Genomic DNA, 19,922 nt, shown 5'->3' with positions numbered 1-19,922 from the left:
GCCTTACTAAACAGGCCCCAGAAGGACACCATGTTCTATCTGCAGCATTGTGAATATGTAGCCTTACTAAACAGGCACCAGAAGGACACCATGTTCTATCTGCAGCATTGTGAATATGTAGCCTTACTAAACAGGCACCAGAAGGACACCATGTTCTATCTGCAGCATTGTGAATATGTAGCCTTACTAAAAAGGCCCCAGAAGGACACCATGTTCTATCTGCAGCATTGTGAATATGTAGCCTTACTAAAAAGGCCCCAGAAGGACACCATGTTCTATCTGCAGCATTGTGAATATGTAGCCTTACTAAACAGGCCCCAGAAGGACACCATGTTCTATCTGCAGCATTGTGAATATGTAGCCTTACTAAACAGGCCCCAGAAGGACACCATGTTCTATCTGCAGCATTGTGAATATGTAGCCTTACTAAACAGGCCCCAGAAGGACACCATGTTCTATCTGCAGCATTGTGAATATGTAGCCTTACTAAACAGGCACCAGAAGGACACCATGTTCTATCTGCAGCATTGTGAATATGTAGCCTTACTAAACAGGCACCAGAAGGACACCATGTTCTATCTGCAGCATTGTGAATATGTAGCCTTACTAAACAGGCACCAGAAGGACACCATGTTCTATCTGCAGCATTGTGAATATGTAGCCTTACTAAAAAGGCCCCAGAAGGACACCATGTTCTATCTGCAGCATTGTGAATATGTAGCCTTACTAAACAGGCCCCAGAAGGACACCATGTTCTATCTGCAGCATTGTGAATATGTAGCCTTACTAAACAGGCCCCAGAAGGACACCATGTTCTATCTGCAGCATTGTGAATATGTAGCCTTACTAAACAGGCCCCAGAAGGACACCATGTTCTATCTGCAGCATTGTGAATATGTAGCCTTACTAAACAGGCACCAGAAGGACACCATGTTCTATCTGCAGCATTGTGAATATGTAGCCTTACTAAACAGGCACCAGAAGGACACCATGTTCTATCTGCAGCATTGTGAATATGTAGCCTTACTAAACAGGCACCAGAAGGACACCATGTGTCCTGCAGTCAGCTCCTCATCTTGTGTGTCTGTTTGACAGATGATAGATGACACATAGTGGACTCAGCCTTTACATGCTCCTCTAGGGAGAAGTGATGCCCTTGTCCTTTTACTCTTTAAGTCCTTTACACAGTTGTTCTGCCACATCTCATCTACGGTTTACTGGAGCCCACAGTAAGTATACACTTATGGTTGCCAAAATGACTTTGGGACAATGTGACTTCTCTGCCACTTGTCTGTTCTTTGTTGTTCTGTCAGTGAGAGAGGTAAGGTATGAGATGTAGTGTAGTGTACAGTAATGGTTTTCCTGTTGCGTACTGCTACTATTCTCACACTCCAGTGTTTGCAGACAAGCTGCAGACCTATTGGCTGCTTTGTCCCCCCAAGCCGCCATGCTGCCAAGAAGCTGTCTAACCCTGGAGTGTAAACTATGTGTTTACCCCCTCCTTCAGGGTCATACACAACTGTGTGTGTGTGTGTGTGTGTGTGTGTGTGTGTGTGTGTGTGTGTGTGTGTGTGTGTGTGTGTGTGTGTGTGTGTGTGTGTGTGTGTGTGTGTGTGTGTGTGTGTGTGTGTGTGTGTGTGTGTGTGTGTGTGTGTGTGTGGCTCCAGCTGTACTGTATGTAAAGACAGAACTCAGCAGCAGAGTGACCAATAAACTTTGATTTGATTTGACAATCCCCTCCTCCCTCTCTCGTTCTCCCTCTCTCGTTCTCCCTCTCTCTCTATCTTTCTCTTCAGGCCGAGGTGTAATACCATGCTCCAGATGGATAGCTTTATTGGCATTTGAATTAGATGTGTATCATAGTAATTACCCTTCCTGCCTCTGGGCGAGCCACTCATTGACAAAACCGTGTCAACACCGGATCATCTCTGGCCCCGGAGTAGACAATAAGAGGGGAGGAACACACACTTACACACACATCATGCATGCACACTCACACACACACACGCATGGGCACATACACACAGTGTCAGGGGGGACACAGCAAGACAGGGTCTTACACAGCCACTGGACCATAAGTTCTGTTGTACAGAAATGGAATCTAAGCTTTTGTTCTGTCTCACACGGAAAATAATGTATTAGGAATGTGTGAGGTATGATTGTGGATTTCCAGGAGCCTGAATGACCTTGAATCACAAGACTGAATGTTTGCCTAAAGAAAAGGTGTTGAAGGCCAGTAGGCCTACTGTGCTCGTACAGTAACTTGTTTCTACTAATTCCTGAGATGTATTAGATATTCTGTAATGTAGTAAATCTATCATTAGGATCATAACCAAACACCCTACGTAGACCTAAACACAGTAGCTTTTTCACCGTTGCTATTCTCATCAGGCAAAAACAGTCTGTTTTCAATTTAACAGTCCCTGTAGAGTCTTCTTGGAAGGAGAAGATATCATCTGCAGGCTGACTGGCCTTTGAGGATCGAGGGAGAGAGATAGAGGGAGAGAGATCGAGGGAGAGAGATAGAGGGGGAGAGAAAGAGAGAGAACTGAGTAAAGAAGGGAGGAAGGAGGGGAAAGGAAGTGTTAGTAGAGAGTTAGGAATGCGTTGTGGAGTGTTCCAGGGTTCCTGGTGAGTTATTTAATGGTCGGTGCATATGTTAGCCTCACAGCTGGGGAGAAACAATCACACACAGCTGAGGGCTAGAGAGAGAGAGAGAGAGAGAGGGAGAGAGAGAGAGAGAGAGAGAGAGAGAGGAGAGAGAGAGAGAGAGAGAGAGAGAGAGGAGAGAGAGAGGGAGAGAGAGAGAGAGGAGAGAGAGAGAGGAGAGAGAGAGAGAGAGAGAGAGAGAGAGAGAGGAGAGAGAGAGAGGAGAGAGAGAGGGAGAGAGAGAGAGAGAGAGAGAGAGGAGAGAGAGAGAGAGAGAGGGAGAGAGAGAGAGAGAGAGAGAGAGAGAGAGAGACAAAGAGAAGTGCTTGAGGGAGGAAGAGAGAGAGCAGAGCGCCAAGATAAGAATCTGTTTCCAATCCTCCTCTCCTCAGCTGATGAGATACGGCCTGCAGAGTAGGTATGGATGTGGAGGGGGCTGCAGAGTAGGTATGGATGTGGAGGGGGCTGCGGAGTAGGTATGGATGTGGAGGGGGCTGCAGAGTAGGTATGGATGTGGAGGGGGCTGCAGAGTAGGTATGGATGTGGAGGGGCCTGCAGAGTAGGTATGGATGTGGAGGGGGCTGCAGAGTAGGTATGGATGTGGAGGGGGCTGCAGAGTAGGTATGGATGTGGAGGGGGCTGCAGAGTAGGTATGGATGTGGAGGGGGCTGCAGAGTAGGTATGGATGTGGAGGGGGCTGCAGAGTAGGTATGGATGTGGAGGGGGCTGCAGAGTAGGTATGGATGTGGAGGGGGCTGCAGAGTAGGTATGGATGTGGAGGGGGCTGCAGAGTAGGTATGGATGTGGAGGGGGCTGCAGAGTAGGTATGGATGTGGAGGGGGCTGCAGAGTAGGTATGGATGTGGAGGGGCCTGCAGAGTAGGTATGGATGTGGAGGGGGCTGCAGAGTAGGTATGGATGTGGAGGGGGCTGCAGAGTAGGTATGGATGTGGAGGGGGCTGCAGAGTAGGTATGGATGTGGAGGGGGCTGCAGAGTAGGTATGGATGTGGAGGGGGCTGCAGAGTAGGTATGGATGTGGAGGGGGCTGCAGAGTAGGTATGGATGTGGAGGGGGCTGCAGAGTAGGTATGGATGTGGAGGGGGCTGCAGAGTAGGTATGGATGTGGAGGGGGCTGCAGAGTAGGTATGGATGTGGAGGGGCCTGCAGAGTAGGTATGGATGTGGAGGGGGCTGCAGAGTAGGTATGGATGTGGAGGGGGCTGCAGAGTAGGTATGGATGTGGAGGGGCCTGCAGAGTAGGTATGGATGTGGAGGGGGCTGCAGAGTAGGTATGGATGTGGAGGGGCCTGCAGAGTAGGTATGGATGTGGAGGGGGCTGCAGAGTAGGTATGGATGTGGAGGGGCTGCAGAGTAGGTATGGATGTGGAGGGGGCTGCAGAGTAGGTATGGATGTGGAGGGGGCTGCAGAGTAGGTATGGATGTGGAGGGGCCTGCAGAGTAGGTATGGATGTGGAGGGGGCTGCAGAGTAGGTATGGATGTGGAGGGGCTGCAGAGTAGGTATGGATGTGGAGGGGCCTGCAGAGTAGGTATGGATGTGGAGGGGGCTGCAGAGTAGGTATGGATGTGGAGGGGCCTGCAGAGTAGGTATGGATGTGGAGGGGGCTGCAGAGTAGGTATGGATGTGGAGGGGGCTGCAGAGTAGGTATGGATGTGGAGGGGGCCTGCAGAGTAGGTATGGATGTGGAGGGGGCTGCAGAGTAGGTATGGATGTGGAGGGGGCTGCAGAGTAGGTATGGATGTGGAGGGGGCTGCAGAGTAGGTATGGATGTGGAGGGGGCTGCAGAGTAGGTATGGATGTGGAGGGGGCTGCAGAGTAGGTATGGATGTGGAGGGGGCTGCAGAGTAGGTATGGATGTGGAGGGGGCTGCAGAGTAGGTATGGATGTGGAGGGGGCTGCAGAGTAGGTATGGATGTGGAGGGGGCTGCAGAGTAGGTATGGATGTGGAGGGGGCTGCAGAGTAGGTATGGATGTGGAGGGGGCTGCAGAGTAGGTATGGATGTGGAGGGGGCTGCAGAGTAGGTATGGATGTGGAGGGGGCTGCAGAGTAGGTATGGATGTGGAGGGGGCTGCAGAGTAGGTATGGATGTGGAGGGGGCTGCAGAGTAGGTATGGATGTGGAGGGGGCTGCAGAGTAGGTATGGATGTGGAGGGGGCTGCAGAGTAGGTATGGATGTGGAGGGGGCTGCAGAGTAGGTATGGATGTGGAGGGGGCTGCAGAGTAGGTATGGATGTGGAGGGGGCTGCAGAGTAGGTATGGATGTGGAGGGGGCTGCAGAGTAGGTATGGATGTGGAGGGGGCTGCAGAGTAGGTATGGATGTGGAGGGGGCTGCAGAGTAGGTATGGATGTGGAGGGAGTAGGTATGGATGGGAGGGGGCTGCAGAGTAGGTATGGATGTGGAGGGGCTGCAGAGTAGGTATGGATGTGGAGGGGGCCTGCAGAGTAGGTATGGATGTGGAGGGGGCTGCAGAGTAGGTATGGATGTGGAGGGGGCTGCAGAGTAGGTATGGATGTGGAGGGGGCTGCAGAGTAGGTATGGATGTGGAGGGGGCTGCAGAGTAGGTATGGATGTGGAGGGGGCTGCAGAGTAGGTATGGGATGTGGAGGGGCTGCAGAGTAGGTATGGATGTGGAGGGGCCTGCAGAGTAGGTATGGATGTGGAGGGGGCTGCAGAGTAGGTATGGATGTGGAGGGGGCTGCAGAGTAGGTATGGATGTGGAGGGGGCTGCAGAGTAGGTATGGATGTGGAGGGGCCTGCAGAGTAGGTATGGATGTGGAGGGGGCTGCAGAGTAGGTATGGATGTGGAGGGGGCTGCAGAGTAGGTATGGATGTGGAGGGGGCTGCAGAGTAGGTATGGATGTGGAGGGGGCTGCAGAGTAGGTATGGATGTGGAGGGGGCTGCAGAGTAGGTATGGATGTGGAGGGGGCTGCAGAGTAGGTATGGATGTGGAGGGGGCTGCAGAGTAGGTATGGATGTGGAGGGGCCTGCAGAGTAGGTATGGATGTGGAGGGGGCTGCAGAGTAGGTATGGATGTGGAGGGGCTGCAGAGTAGGTATGGATGTGGAGGGGGCCTGCAGAGTAGGTATGGATGTGGAGGGGCTGCAGAGTAGGTATGGATGTGGAGGGGGCTGCAGAGTAGGTATGGATGTGGAGGGGCCTGCAGAGTAGGTATGGATGTGGAGGGGCTGCAGAGTAGGTATGGATGTGGAGGGGGCTGCAGAGTAGGTATGGATGTGGAGGGGTCTGCAGAGTAGGTATGGATGTGGAGGGGCTGCAGAGTAGGTATGGATGTGGAGGGGGCTGCAGAGTAGGTATGGATGTGGAGGGGGCTGCAGAGTAGGTATGGATGTGGAGGGGGCTGCAGAGTAGGTATGGATGTGGAGGGGGCTGCAGAGTAGGTATGGATGTGGAGGGGGCTGCAGAGTAGGTATGGATGTGGAGGGGGCTGCAGAGTAGGTATGGATGTGGAGGGGGCTGCAGAGTAGGTATGGATGTGGAGGGGCCTGCAGAGTAGGTATGGATGTGGAGGGGGCTGCAGAGTAGGTATGGATGTGGAGGGGCTGCAGAGTAGGTATGGATGTGGAGGGGCCTGCAGAGTAGGTATGGATGTGGAGGGGGCTGCAGAGTAGGTATGGATGTGGAGGGGCCTGCAGAGTAGGTATGGATGTGGAGGGGGCTGCAGAGTAGGTATGGATGTGGAGGGGCCTGCAGAGTAGGTATGGATGTGGAGGGGGCTGCAGAGTAGGTATGGATGTGGAGGGGGCTGCAGAGTAGGTATGGATGTGGAGGGGCCTGCAGAGTAGGTATGGATGTGGAGGGGGCTGCAGAGTAGGTATGGATGTGGAGGGGGCTGCAGAGTAGGTATGGATGTGGAGGGGGCTGCAGAGTAGGTATGGATGTGGAGGGGCCTGCAGAGTAGGTATGGATGTGGAGGGGGCTGCAGAGTAGGTATGGATGTGGAGGGGGCTGCAGAGTAGGTATGGATGTGGAGGGGGCTGCAGACCCATTTCTCCTGAAATGACTTTCTCTGTATTTTGTTTTGTTCTTCTGAAGCTTATGTAAAACAACAGAGGCACGTCATTGATTTTACAGTGATGGAAAAGTCCCATCTCAGCTACATTCCTTCTATTAGTCAGCAAAATACCCTGATTACACTTAGATGTTGTATGTCTTGTGGTATGTTTTCTCCATGAGTGCCTGAGTTCATGGACTGCAGTTCAACTTGCTACCGTGTCTGTTCTGAAAAACATCACTTCTGAGTCAGCTCGTTGACAATCTACAGGTAACAAAGTGTCTGCTTGTATTTCGTCACCTTCAATGCCTTTGACTCCCTTGCACCTCGGTCGGTCCGGTCTGTTGGGCCCTGTGAGAGGGTTAAGCAGTCAGAATGTGTGTGGAATCCCGGGAGGATCATGGGACTCCAGAAATAGTTAAAGTACAGTAGTGAATTCTGTAACCTTGAGTCTCTCCAGTCACCATCACGAAGCCACAATACGATCCACACAGCTTCAATTGTGGCTTTAGAGCTCCAGAGAGGGGCCTTGGTATTGTGGCAGGCAGTGTGTCTTTGTTCAGTATAGGAGTTGGCTGAAGTTGGCCTCTTGACACTGATCTGAGGTCACCCTTACAGAAAAAACACATGAATTTCACATGTGATCTCATGTGACGTTAATATGATGACATGTGACAACATGTAAAAGCAACTTGTGATAGATAACATGAAACTACAAATGTGAAAACATGATCTCATCTGAATTTTTCTTTACAACAGGGATGCAAAATGTCAACTAAACTAAAACTACATGAGACAACATGTGAGATAGAAATAAAACATCCCAAGAACATCATTGCCATTTCAGAAAAAAATATTTTTGGAACACTTCACATGTGAAATCATGTGATTTTTCTGTAAGAACAGTTGTTGTCATCTTCCTCCTAAGCCTTAAGACTTGGCTTTTTTGGGAGGAGAAGCTGATCCTAGATCTGTGCCTAAGGACAACGTCTACCCAGAGCTTGTTTTCTTGTAAGGGGCTAAGAGAATGATGTTATAACCCCTGACCTCTGCCCTTTCCCCTGCAGGCAGACCCGGGAGCAGGAGACGCCCCCTGACTTCTTCTACTTCTCGGACTTTGAGAGACACAATGCTGAAATCGCTGCCTTTCATCTGGACAGGTAAATCACACACACACACACACCTGTACCTGACACCAAAGAATCCACAGGGTGTGCGCGTGTGTGTGTGTCAGTGCGTGCGTGCATGCACTGTTTTTATCAAGTGCCTGTTTCTATCTCTGTGTTTGTGTAGGTGTCTGTCTGGCCCCGTTTATACCTGGTACTAACATGCACCCGTGTCCATGTCTTGTCCACATTCTGAATGTGCCCACATTTTTGGACAGGTGTAGATGATTCAAATATGCATTGTGATCTGATTGTGATCAGATCTTCCTGGCCACCTCCGGATGTAGTAAGGCACGCATTGTGTTTGGATATCTTACATGTTTAGACAGATCTGGACAGTGAAATCATCATTATCCCACCATCTAAAATCATTGACTTATGACATCAATATGTGTCTTAAAATACATAAAGAATATCTGTCAAAAGATGTGCACACAGGGTAGGTCCATTCAATCTGGTCACAATGTGGACCCAGTGGACGGATAAGAGACACATTTTAATACCATGTGTAAAATGCACGTCTGAAAATGTGGGCGCAGTCAGTATGTGGACAAGATCAGGAAAAAGGATGCATGTTAGCAGCAGGTATAAACATGCATCATGTCTGTATATCTGAGGAACAGTTTGTTAGCAGGCAGACTTCTGTGTGTTCCTCTATTAAGCTCGGAACATCAGGAGGCACATGAGTCATACTCACTGAGTTGCTGAGCACTGCCTTCCTGTTGTTATAGGCTGCATCCCTGACACCCTATTTCATACATAGTGCACTACTTCTGACCAGAACCCTATGGCGAACTATGTAGAAAATAGGGTGCCATTTGGGATGTGGCCTATAACAGCAGGAAGGCCATAGGGCTCCGGTCAAAAGTAGTGCACTATTTAGAGAATGGGATGCTTTTTGGGACTCAGGCAGCATACTACCCTGCATCCCACCTTGCAGCCTCTGAAGCTAAGCAGGGTTGGTCCTGGTCGGTCTCTGGATGGTAGACCAGATGCTGCTGGAGTGTCCTGACTCTGTGGTCACTAAAGATCCCATGGAACTTATTGTGGGGGTGTTAACCCCGGTGTCCTGGCTAAATTCACAAACTGGCCCTTATACCATCAGTCACCTAATCATCCCCAGCTTCCAATTGTCTCATTCATCCCCCCTCCTCTCCCCTGTAACTATTCCCCAGGTCGTTACTGTAAATGAGAATGTGTTCTCAGTCAACTGACCTGGTAAAAGCACACATTTGATTTAACAATGACTGCTGCCAGCCTAGCAAACCCAAGCAGCTCTGTCTGCCTGTCTGTCTGCTTTGGAACACCACTGGCTTTACAAGGTTAAGACTTTATGACCTGCCTGTTGACAACGCATTAATGATCATAGGAAAATCTCCTGGTTGTAAGAGAGGTAAACAAATGGGTATTACTGTGTAATAATACTGCCATAGTTGCGATCCGTATTATAATAATACTGCCATGGTTACACTCTGTATTATAATAATGCTGCCATGGTTACACTCTGTATTATAATAATGCTGCCATGGTTACGATCAGTATTCTAATAATATTGCCATGGTTACACGCCGTATTATAATAATACTGCCATGATAGTTTAGCTTCATATTCTAATAATACTGCCATGATGGTTGTACTCCGTATTATAATAATACTGCCTTGATGGTTACACTCCATATTATAATAATACTGCCATGATGGTTGTACTCCATATTATATTAATACTGCCATGATGGTTGTACTCCATATTATAATAATACTGCCATGATGGTTGTACTCCATATTATAATAATACTGCCATGATGGTTGTACTCCATATTATAATAATACTGCCATGATGGTTAATCTCCATATTATAATAATACTGCCATGAGGGTTGTACTCCATATTATAATAATACTGCCATGATGGTTGTACTCCATATTATAATAATACTGCCATGATGGTTAATCTCCATATTATAATAATACTGCCATGATGGTTAATCTCCATATTATAATAATACTGCCATGATGGTTAATCTCCATATTATAATAATACTGCCATGATGGTTAATCTCCGTATTATAATAATACTGCCATGATGGTTGCACTCCATATTATAATAATACTGCCATGATGGTGACACTCCATATTATAATAATACTGCCATGATGGTTGTACTCCATATTATAATAATACTGCCATGATGGTTACACTCCATATTATAATAATACTGCCATGATGGTTGCACTCCATATTATAATAATACTGCCAAGATGGTTAATCTCTGTATTATAATAATACTGCCATGATGGTTAATCTCCATATTATAATAATACTGCCAAGATGGTTCATCTCTGTATTATAATAATACTGCCATGATGGTTAATCTCCATATTATAATAATACTGCCATGATGGTTGCACTCCATATTATAATAATACTGCCATGATGGTTACACTCCATATTATAATAATACTGCCATGATGGTTGCACTCCATATTATAATAATACTGCCAAGATGGTTAATCTCTGTATTATAATAATACTGCCATGATGGTTAATCTCTGTATTATAATAATACTGCCATGATGGTTCATCTCCGTATTATAATAATACTGCCATGATGGTTCATCTCCATATTATAATAGTACTGCCATGATGGTTCATCTCCATATTATAATAATACTGCCATGATGGTTCATCTCTGTATTATAATAATACTGCCATGATGGTTCATCTCTGTATTATAATAATACTGCCAAGATGGTTAATCTCTGTATTATAATAATACTGCCATGATGGTTAATCTCTGTATTATAATAATACTGCCATGATGGTTAAGCTCCGGTGTCCATAGCCACATGGCGGTTTCCTTTCAGTTCATTCATGCTATATCCTTTGTAGTCACCTGCCGCAGGTCTTTTCACACAGCAAGGCTCTGCTTTGTCTGGCTCTTGTATGTTCAGACACAACAGATGTAGTCTACACAGCTGTGGTGTGAAGATGGTGATGATAATGTACTTGTTATCTCTTAGGCTTTCACATCTGTGGAATTAAATGTTGTCCCTGACACAACCAGGTCCATTCAAGTGGCACTAGAAATGCATGCACGCACGCAGGCACGCACGGACGGATGCACACACACAGAGTACATAGAGTATAAAGCTGGATAAAGCTGTGTCTGCCTGGAGGCACAATATCAGCATTCAGCAGCAGCAATAGCAGACAGTCTGCCACACATCTGGTACGGCACTAGACCCAGTTGGCACACACATACACACACACACTCAGGCATGCATTGTGGGTAAGGGGGAGAGGAAACCAAAGGCATGAAAAGCCCTGCTTCCTTTCTAAATATAAGGCAGGCAGGGACTAGGGTTAGCCAAAAGCAGCCGTTTAGTTTTTCACATTTGGTTTCTGGTCTAAATGAAAGCTTCAGCGTTGTCGTTGGGTACAGGCTGGCTACCGATGCTGAGGCTGTTTTGTCTGCTGTCCCAGGAGGCCGCAGCTACACTCAGACACACACACACATACAGTAACGCACACACACACATGCACACACTTTCCATTTGGGCTTTTAAGCCGGGCTCTACGCTCCATTAATTATCTGATTGGATTAAAAGGGGGAAATGCTGTCTTAAATTTGGTCTCGGCTCCCTTTGAAATGATGTGGGATGGAGGGAAGGGGAGGAGGAGGAAGAAGAGGGAGGAAGGAGGGATAAGAGCAGTGAGTGACGAGGGGGGAAATTGAATCCAGCACTTCTTCCTTGTTTGCATGGCAGATCCCCCATAGGGCTGTGCGGTGTGGTATGGCACAGTAACATCTGACAGCCAGAGGGAAGGAAACATGTCTCTCACACACACACACACACACTTGCATGCACATACAAACCACACACAGTCTCTCTTCTTACACATGCTCTCTGTCACGCTCTGCAACATGACGGGGCAATTTGTTCGTTGCAGTGCTTTTGCTCTTTCTCTTCCCCCACTCTCTTTCACCTCCCTCTCTCTATCTCTCTCCATCACTCTCTTTCACCTCCCTCTCTCTATCTCTCTCCATCACTCTCTTTCACCTCCCTCTCTCTCTATCTCTCCATCACTCTCTTTCACCTCCCTCTCTCTATCTCTCTCCATCACTCTCTTTCACCTCCCTCTCTCTATCTCTCTCCATCACTCTCTTTCACCTCCCTCTCTCTATCTCTCTCCATCACTCTCTTTCACCTCCCTCTCCATCACTCTCTTTCACCTCCCTCTCTCTATCTCTCTCCATCACTCTCTTTCACCTCCCTCTCTCTATCTCTCTCCATCACTCTCTTTTTCTTTCTCTCTCTTTCTTTCTTTCTCTCTTTGTCTCTCTTTCTTTCTCTTTCTCTCTCTTTCTCTCTTTCTTTCTCTCTCTTTCTTTCTCTTTTTCTTTCTCTCTCTTTCTCTTTTTCTCTCTTTCTCTCTTTTCCTCTCTCTCTTTCTCTCTCTCTCTCTCTCTTTCTTTCTCTTTCTCCCTCTTTCTCTCTTTTCCTCTCTCTCTTTCTCTCTCTCTTCCTCTCTTTCTCTCTCTTCCTCTCTTTCTCTCTCTTTCTCTCTCTTTTTCTCTCTTTCCTCTCTTTTCCTCTCTTTCTCTCTCTTTCTCTCTTTCTCTCTCTCTTTCTCTCTCTTTCTCTTTCTCCCTCTTTCTCTCTCTTTCTCTTTCTCTCTTTCTCTTTCTCTCTCTCTCTGAATGAGTGTGTAGCATGCATAGAGACATGACAGCACTCAGAAAGACAGAGGGAGGGAGGAGGTTCACATTAGAAGATTCCATCTCCACATGTCCCTGGAGTGGTCTCATACGCGCTGAGAATACTGTATACGGCGAGCACATGCATAGTTCATGCATACACACATTCACGGCACGTACACACACATACACATCTGCGCCAACACACTGAAATATTCTGTGCACATACACACACATACCTGGGCGCACACACAGGTGTTCTCTACACACCTGTCTTCCTCCCACTTGGCAGTAGAGTAGAATAGAGACATAACATGTAGCAGAACTACACATGGTGTAGAGGAAGACATTAAGACCAAGCATGGTTGATTAGATTATTATCATTGCTGATTTAGACTACTACAGTTACTGTATTTGGCTGTTGAAGTGAAATCATTTAGATATTTTTGTGATGGCCGCCCTAGGCTGTTTACTGAAGCAGTTGGAAGAGGTGTCACAGCTCCCTCTGGTGGTTAAAAATAAACGACAGTGCACTTTACACGAAGAAGGATAGTAGAATTATGGTACCATAGCATGTGGACCTTAAGTATCATGGCATTTCTCATTGGTTGAATTAGTGAGAGAGTGATTGATAATTTCAGGATCTAAAAAGACAAATCTAAATATCTTCCTCTCTTTGTCCTTTTGCAGAATCCTGGACTTCCGTCGTGTCCCTCCTGTAGCAGGCAGATTGCTGAATATGACTAAAGAGATCAAAGATATGACCAGGGACAAGAAGCTGTGGAAAACCTTCTTCATATCACCAGGTACTAAACCTAGGACAGTTGTCTGAGATTCAAACACAGCCGTCTTGAGCAATGAAGCTGGCAAAGGAAGCTTATGCTGCGTTGAGATCATGTCAGCTACATTTCAGTTTATGAACAGTAGATGGTGCTATTGACGACCAAATTATCAAATCAATATCACCAACAAATCCGTTCATATAATCTCTCATTTCCCAGCCAACAACATCTGTTTCTATGGGGAGTGTTCGTACTACTGCTCTACGGAGCATGCTCTGTGCGGTAAGCCGGACCAGATCGAGGGTTCCCTGGCCGCCTTCCTCCCAGACCTGGCCTTGGCAAAACGTAAGACCTGGAGAAACCCCTGGAGACGATCCTACCACAAACGCAAGAAAGCCGAGTAAGAAACCAATGCATATGTAGAAAGCATAACATAATAAAATACAAGAAAAGCATATACTTTAAGAGTGTGAAAAGCATATACTTTAAGAGTGTGAAAAGCATATACTTTAAGAGTGTGAAAAGCATATACTTTAAGAGTGTGAAAAGCATATACTTTAAGAGTGTGAAAAGCATATACTTTAAGAGTGTGAAAAGCATATACTTTAAGAGTGTGAAAAGCATATACTTTAAGAGTGTGAAAAGCATATACTTTAAGAGTGTGAAAAGCATATACTTTAAGAGTGTGAAAAGCACGGAGAAGTATAGGTGAAAAGACAAGTTACTGTAGTTCCAATAAAATGCAAGTAGAAAGAAGTGAGAACCCAACAGGTTTCTAATGGCGACCTCTCTGTGTCTGTTTCTGTAGGTGGGAGGTGGACCCTGACTACTGTGAAGAGGTGAAACAGACTCCGCCCTATGACAGCGGCACCCGTCTGCTGGACATCATGGACATGACCATCTTTGACTTCCTCATGGGTGAGACCACACCTCCTAAAACACACACACTCAGAGTACAGCGACATCCCACTGGGCACAGACGTCAGTTCAGCTAACGTGAATTCAACGTGAAATCAACCAAAAAACATCATCATGTCATTGGATTTAGGTTAAAAGTTGGGTGAAAGAAGAAACTCCAATACGTTGACGACTTTTTTCAAATCCGATCAGTTTTCCATGTTGATTTAACATCATCATATCGATTTTTGGGGGGGTTGAAATTAAAGTGGAAACAGCGTTGATTCAACCAGTTTTTGCCCAGTGAGATGGCTCCATTATAAAATGGCGTCTCTCCTCAGGCAACATGGATCGTCATCACTATGAGACGTTTGAGAAGTTTGGCAATGAGAGCTTCATAATCCACCTGGACAACGGGAGAGGGTTTGGAAAGCATTCACATGATGAGGTGTCTATCCTGGTGCCTTTAAGCCAATGTTGCAGGTCAGTAACTTCATGAATCTTTTCTACATCAAGAGCATTTACTTGTGACTGGTGAACCTCAACACACTTAACCTGACTTTTCACTTATCAGGAGTTGAAATAGAGGTTAAAAACCTTTTTCAAGTAATCAGCTGGGTGGGACTTCCTATGGGTTAAGGAAGGATCACATAATTCCATCCAGGTCATCAGGAGGGCTCAGCCAATGAATTATACACATGAGCAAACATTCCATAACTGTAGGTGTCAGTAAAAAGCCAATCTTGGCTTCGTACTTGTTCAAACAACACACTTTAGGTGGCAGTATGCACCCTTTCAGTTTGTTTGCTAACTCATAGAAGTAGTAGAAGAAGAAAATGAACTACTTTAAAATGCCTGTGTGCTCACAGACACCATAATGGGACATTATGAAGAAGACCTTACTAATATTGAGTTGCAACCCTTGTTCTTGACTCAAACCGGTGCGCCTGGCATCTACTAACATACCCCGTTCAAAGGCACTTCAATATGTTGTCTTTCCCATTCACCCTCTGAATGGCACACATACACAATCCATGTCTCAATTGTCTTAAGGCTTAAAAATCCTTCTTTAACCCATCACCTCCACTTCATCTACACTGACTGAAGTGGATTTAACAGGTGACATGAATAATGGATCATAGCTTTCACCTGGATTCACCTGGTCAGTCTGTCTTGGAAAGAGCAGGTGTCCTTAATGTTTTGTACGCTCAGTGTATATAAAGATGATATCTCTATCATTCTCTATGGGAGTTAATGACTTTATATGAAGTTACAATCATACAGTGTTAAGGAACGTCTTCCATTCCCTCCTGACCCCTCCTGTTCCCTCCTGACCCCTCCTGACCCCTCCTGTCCCCTCCTGACCCCTCCTGTCTCTCCAGAGTGAGGAAGTCGACCCACCTGCGTCTGCAGCTGCTGGCCAAGGAGGAGTACCAGCTGAGTGATCTGATGTCTGAGTCTCTGCTGAGGGACAAACTGATCCCCATCCTCATCCAGCCTCACCTGGAGGCGATGGACAGACGCCTACGCCACACACTCAACGTCCTGGCAGACTGCATCGAGAAGGAGGGCTATAGTAATGTTGTGGAGGATGACCTGGCGAGTGAGAGGAGGGCTCAGATGCACACATCACCCAGGGGGAGGTAGCTGGGAGGCCTGAACTGTTCTGGAATGGACCAGACTGGATTGGACCGGATCAAACCGTATGGAACTAGAGTCGATCAGACTGAACTGGATTGAACTGGATTGGACTGGACCAGATTAAACCGGACTGAACCGGTTTTGACCCCCATCCCCATAGGCCCCTTAAATAACAGTGTACACCTCCCAACCAATCGATCATCTCCCACCACAGCACCACAGATCATGAAAGTCTTGCGAGAGCCGCTTGTCTTGTTCAGGAGACATTTTTGAATTCAGTGAATTCCAAGACTGGTATTATTCCTTCTGCTGTCAACTGAATATTGTGTTTCTACACATTGTTGGGACCTGTCGCTGGTGTGCAAACGATATGCGTATTGGAGATCGATTCTGTGTCTTAATGAACAATTTATTGCAAAATGTTTTATAACTTCTGTTGCTCTTTTACATTGTATTTTGTATTAATTTAAGAGATATTTCATTGGAGGGTTTACTGCAAAATGTGTCTTCTGCTTTTCATCTTTCAAATGCTTCCTATCCCGAGAGTATTTATTGAATTTCATATTAATTGTTTGAAATAAATGAGACCCAAATCGTTTTTCTATCAATAGGACTGGGTGCTCGAGTCAATCTGTATCGCTGAAACTCTCGAGTGGTGCAGCGGTCTAAGGCACTGCATCTCAGAGCTAGAGGCATCACTACAGACTCTGGTTTGATTCCAGGCTGTATCACAACCGGCCGTGATTGGGAGTCCCATAGGGCGGCGCACAATTGGCCCAGTGTCGTCCGGGTTTGGCCGGGGTAGGCTGTCATTGTAAATAAGGATTTTTTCTTAACTTGCCTAGTTAAATAATGGTTAAATCAATACATGCTTTAGAAATATAAAGTTTATGTCCTATTGAGCTGACATTTGCAGCGTTTACCATGAATGCAGTTTCTGCTAATGTGGGAACATGGCCTTTAAATTTCAAGCACACTGGAACGCTGAACTTCCACTATACAGATCTAATACAGCCCTGAGTGGTCAGGAGACCAAGAGGGAGTGAGAGAGACTACAGATGTGCAGTCCTTAGTTGGTCAAGTAGAGGGCAGCTCTAGTGCATGTACAATAGTGGTCTGCAGGTCAGCTGTTTGTTCACCCGCACCTGCCCACAATTGCTAATAACCCATCTGCAACCGCCCAACTATGCTGTAGGCTACGGTCAGAGATGGCAGAACGATTTTTTGACAGGGGTGCAGTTTTTGTTTTATAGCAAATATGTTTCTGCTTATAATTACCGACATTTCGGTAGGCTATTTGTTAGTGAACTTGTCTATAATAAGACTATATACATGCTGCTTCTCTTTTGTCATTATATGTTGACCTAGAAGACTAAAATAAACCCTTGCTCACCAGAATAATTTCATAAATTGATAGAAGCATTCATTCTATCTATTGTAGTTGACATCAGTAAACTTTTCTTTGTCGTCTCTATTTCTTTCCCGAAGCAAAGACGTTTAGGGACTGGGGAGAAAATGCAATAACAAAGAATGAACAGGAAAGATTTTCTGTGTAAAATGTCCAAATTATATCAGTTTGACCATTTGTAAGGAAATAGAAAGCTGTAAAAATGACCCAAGATGTTTCTGATAAGATTTCAGGTCGGCTTGGATACATACTTTATGTGGTTTCACAGGAGGCTGCTGAGGGGAGAAGGGTGTATGATAACACTGTGAATGGCAATTTAGGTGCCACCAACCTCCTGTGGTTGAAATACTAGGCCTATTAGCTTTTAGGATGCTAATAAAAATAGCACCTCTACAGAAGGTCTGCAGATTCGGATTCTCTCAAGATGCTCTAAGAAATCAATCATATTTCTCCACCCCTGTTTCCGAGTCAAAATGTAGGATACATTTCAATTTGGTGTGTTATTTTACTGCAATAAATGCTTCATTCTGCAAGAGTTAATATTAAGGTTATTATGTGTACGGTTGTAGACCTACAGTCAGAGTCCAGATTTCAGTTTCCATTTAACCCATCTGAACAGGCTACAGTTGAATTGACTTGTCCTGGTCTTGTGACTGTTGAATTTGTATGCACGCCTTGAGTGGGCTCCCGGGTGGCACAGCGGTCTAATGCACTGCATCTCAGTAGTAGAGGCGTCACTACAGACCCGTGTTTGATTCCAGGCTGTATCACAACCAGCCGTGATTGGGCAACGCACAATTGGCCCAGCGTCAGCTGGGGTGTTCTTTACTGACTTGCCTAGTTAAATAAAGGTGAAGTAAAATGTAAAGAATCATCACACATAACATAGCCGGCACACTCCTTTACCACTTAAACAACTCTCCATTTTGCAGCTTTTATTTTATTAAATTAAACTCCGACATTATTATTTTTGCCTCAGTGGATCGACTAACTTTTTCTGGCCGTTCCCAAAAGCATTTGGCTATTGGCTTGTAGGCTATTTGGTGGGCATACAGTTAGGCTCTAAAGCTTACGCAATACGCACTAATGCCAGATAGCCTAAAAAGAATGAATGTAAAACCTCAATGTAGCCGGTAGATATACATTGCACAAGAATGATACATTTATGGATCTTTGTATGCATTGTTTCCTCATTATTCAACCTGCTCGCCACCCACCCCTCCTTCATCCACACAATAGGATGACCCTCAAACCCGCTCGCTCCGCAGATACTTTTGTGTATATATATATATAGTGTATGTGGACACCCCTTCAAATGAATGCGTTCATCTATTTCAGCCAATATCAAGCACACCGCCATGCAATCTCCATAGACAAACACTGACAGTAGAATGGCCTTACTGAAGAGCTCAGTGACTTTCAATGTTGCACCGTCATAAGATGCCACCTTTCCAACAAGTCAGTTTGTCAAATTTCTGTCCTGCTAGAGCTGCCCCGGTCAATTGTAAGTGATGTTATTGTGAAGTGGAAATGTCTAGGAGCAACAAAGGCTCAGCCACGAAGTGGCAGGCTTCACCATCTGGCAGTCCGACTGACTAATCTAGGTTTGGCAGATGCCAAGAGAACGCTACTTGCCCCAATGCATAGTGCTAACTGGGGCTGTTTTTCATGGTTCGGGCTAGGCCCCTTAGTTCCAGTGAATGGAAATCTTAACGCTACAGCATACGATGACATCGTAGACGATTGCTTCCAATTTAGGGGCAACAGTTTGGGAAAGGCCCTTTCGGGTTTGAATGACAAGAATGAATCAGATTCAAAGTGATTCACACTACAGAATATCCTCCATTGTACTTTTCTCTTATTTTTTCTTTGGCCCATAGATTATTTTTATTTGAGGATGAATTTAAGATGAAAGTTTAGTGAGTCCTCAATTTTGGTACTAAGAAGCCAAATGTGACACCAAGACTTTTGTAGGATGAATATTCCTTTAGGGTGTGATTGTATGTATGATGTCCAGATGTTAATGTTGTCTACAGATATGCAGGATGTACATTTCTTAACTTTCCAACTGCAGATCTGCTTTGCTGGAGAAAACATTTCAGTTACTGTTACTGAAAGTTCATATATATATACAGTAGATAAACCTAGTGCCTGTGCAATGATAGAAATACTTGAATGTTTGGGATCATGACTGAAAGGGTATTTATGGGAAATATTATTTCCTGGTCAGAAGCTATATACAGTATACGTGTTTCCATACGTCTGTCTGTGTTGATACTTTATGTATAGACGGAGGTATGGACACCATTAGAGGCTGTGGTTCTGACTGCAGCTAAAAATGCTTATTTTTCATCTGTTCATTGTTTCTGTGGAGTTTTGTTTGCAACATCGTAACGGTGCAATAAAACAAAATGTGCATTTAAACGTGTCTTTTAACTTTATTAGTTATACCTGAAACATAGAATAGGTACATTGAAAAATAACGATGAGACGAGACGGGGGCAAACAAATTGGATTTGATTCTGATCCTTGTAGACAGCACAGACACAGGAGTCATTGGCTCTTACAGAAACGGAATATCTCCGCTGTATTTGTCTGTCTGTTCAGACTACAGAGCCTGGTCAGTAACTATGTCTATAGGCCTAC

The 19,922-nt window shown here is 45.6% G+C and overlaps 1 protein-coding gene across 1 annotated transcript in view; it reads left to right on the top strand.

Moving 5' to 3' along the window:
• LOC109869883 (extracellular serine/threonine protein kinase FAM20C-like) overlaps positions 1–19,700 on the top strand; it is a 74,960-nt gene extending 55,260 nt beyond the window's left edge. The window contains exons 4-9 of the mRNA XM_020460166.2: positions 7,752–7,844; positions 13,239–13,354; positions 13,550–13,730; positions 14,139–14,248; positions 14,569–14,710; positions 15,610–19,700. Coding sequence (XP_020315755.1) covers positions 7,752–7,844; positions 13,239–13,354; positions 13,550–13,730; positions 14,139–14,248; positions 14,569–14,710; positions 15,610–15,874 — 907 coding nt within the window. The 3' untranslated portion in view covers positions 15,875–19,700. The remainder of the gene's footprint in view (positions 1–7,751; positions 7,845–13,238; positions 13,355–13,549; positions 13,731–14,138; positions 14,249–14,568; positions 14,711–15,609) is intronic.
• The last annotated feature ends 222 nt before the right edge of the window (positions 19,701–19,922 follow it).

The sequence above is a fragment of the Oncorhynchus kisutch genome, linkage group LG25 (assembly GCF_002021735.2).
Source record: "Oncorhynchus kisutch isolate 150728-3 linkage group LG25, Okis_V2, whole genome shotgun sequence".
Lineage (NCBI taxonomy): Eukaryota > Metazoa > Chordata > Actinopteri > Salmoniformes > Salmonidae > Oncorhynchus > Oncorhynchus kisutch.
The sequence above is the reverse complement of the archived record's forward strand: the minus strand, read 5'-3'. Positions and strand labels throughout refer to the sequence as shown.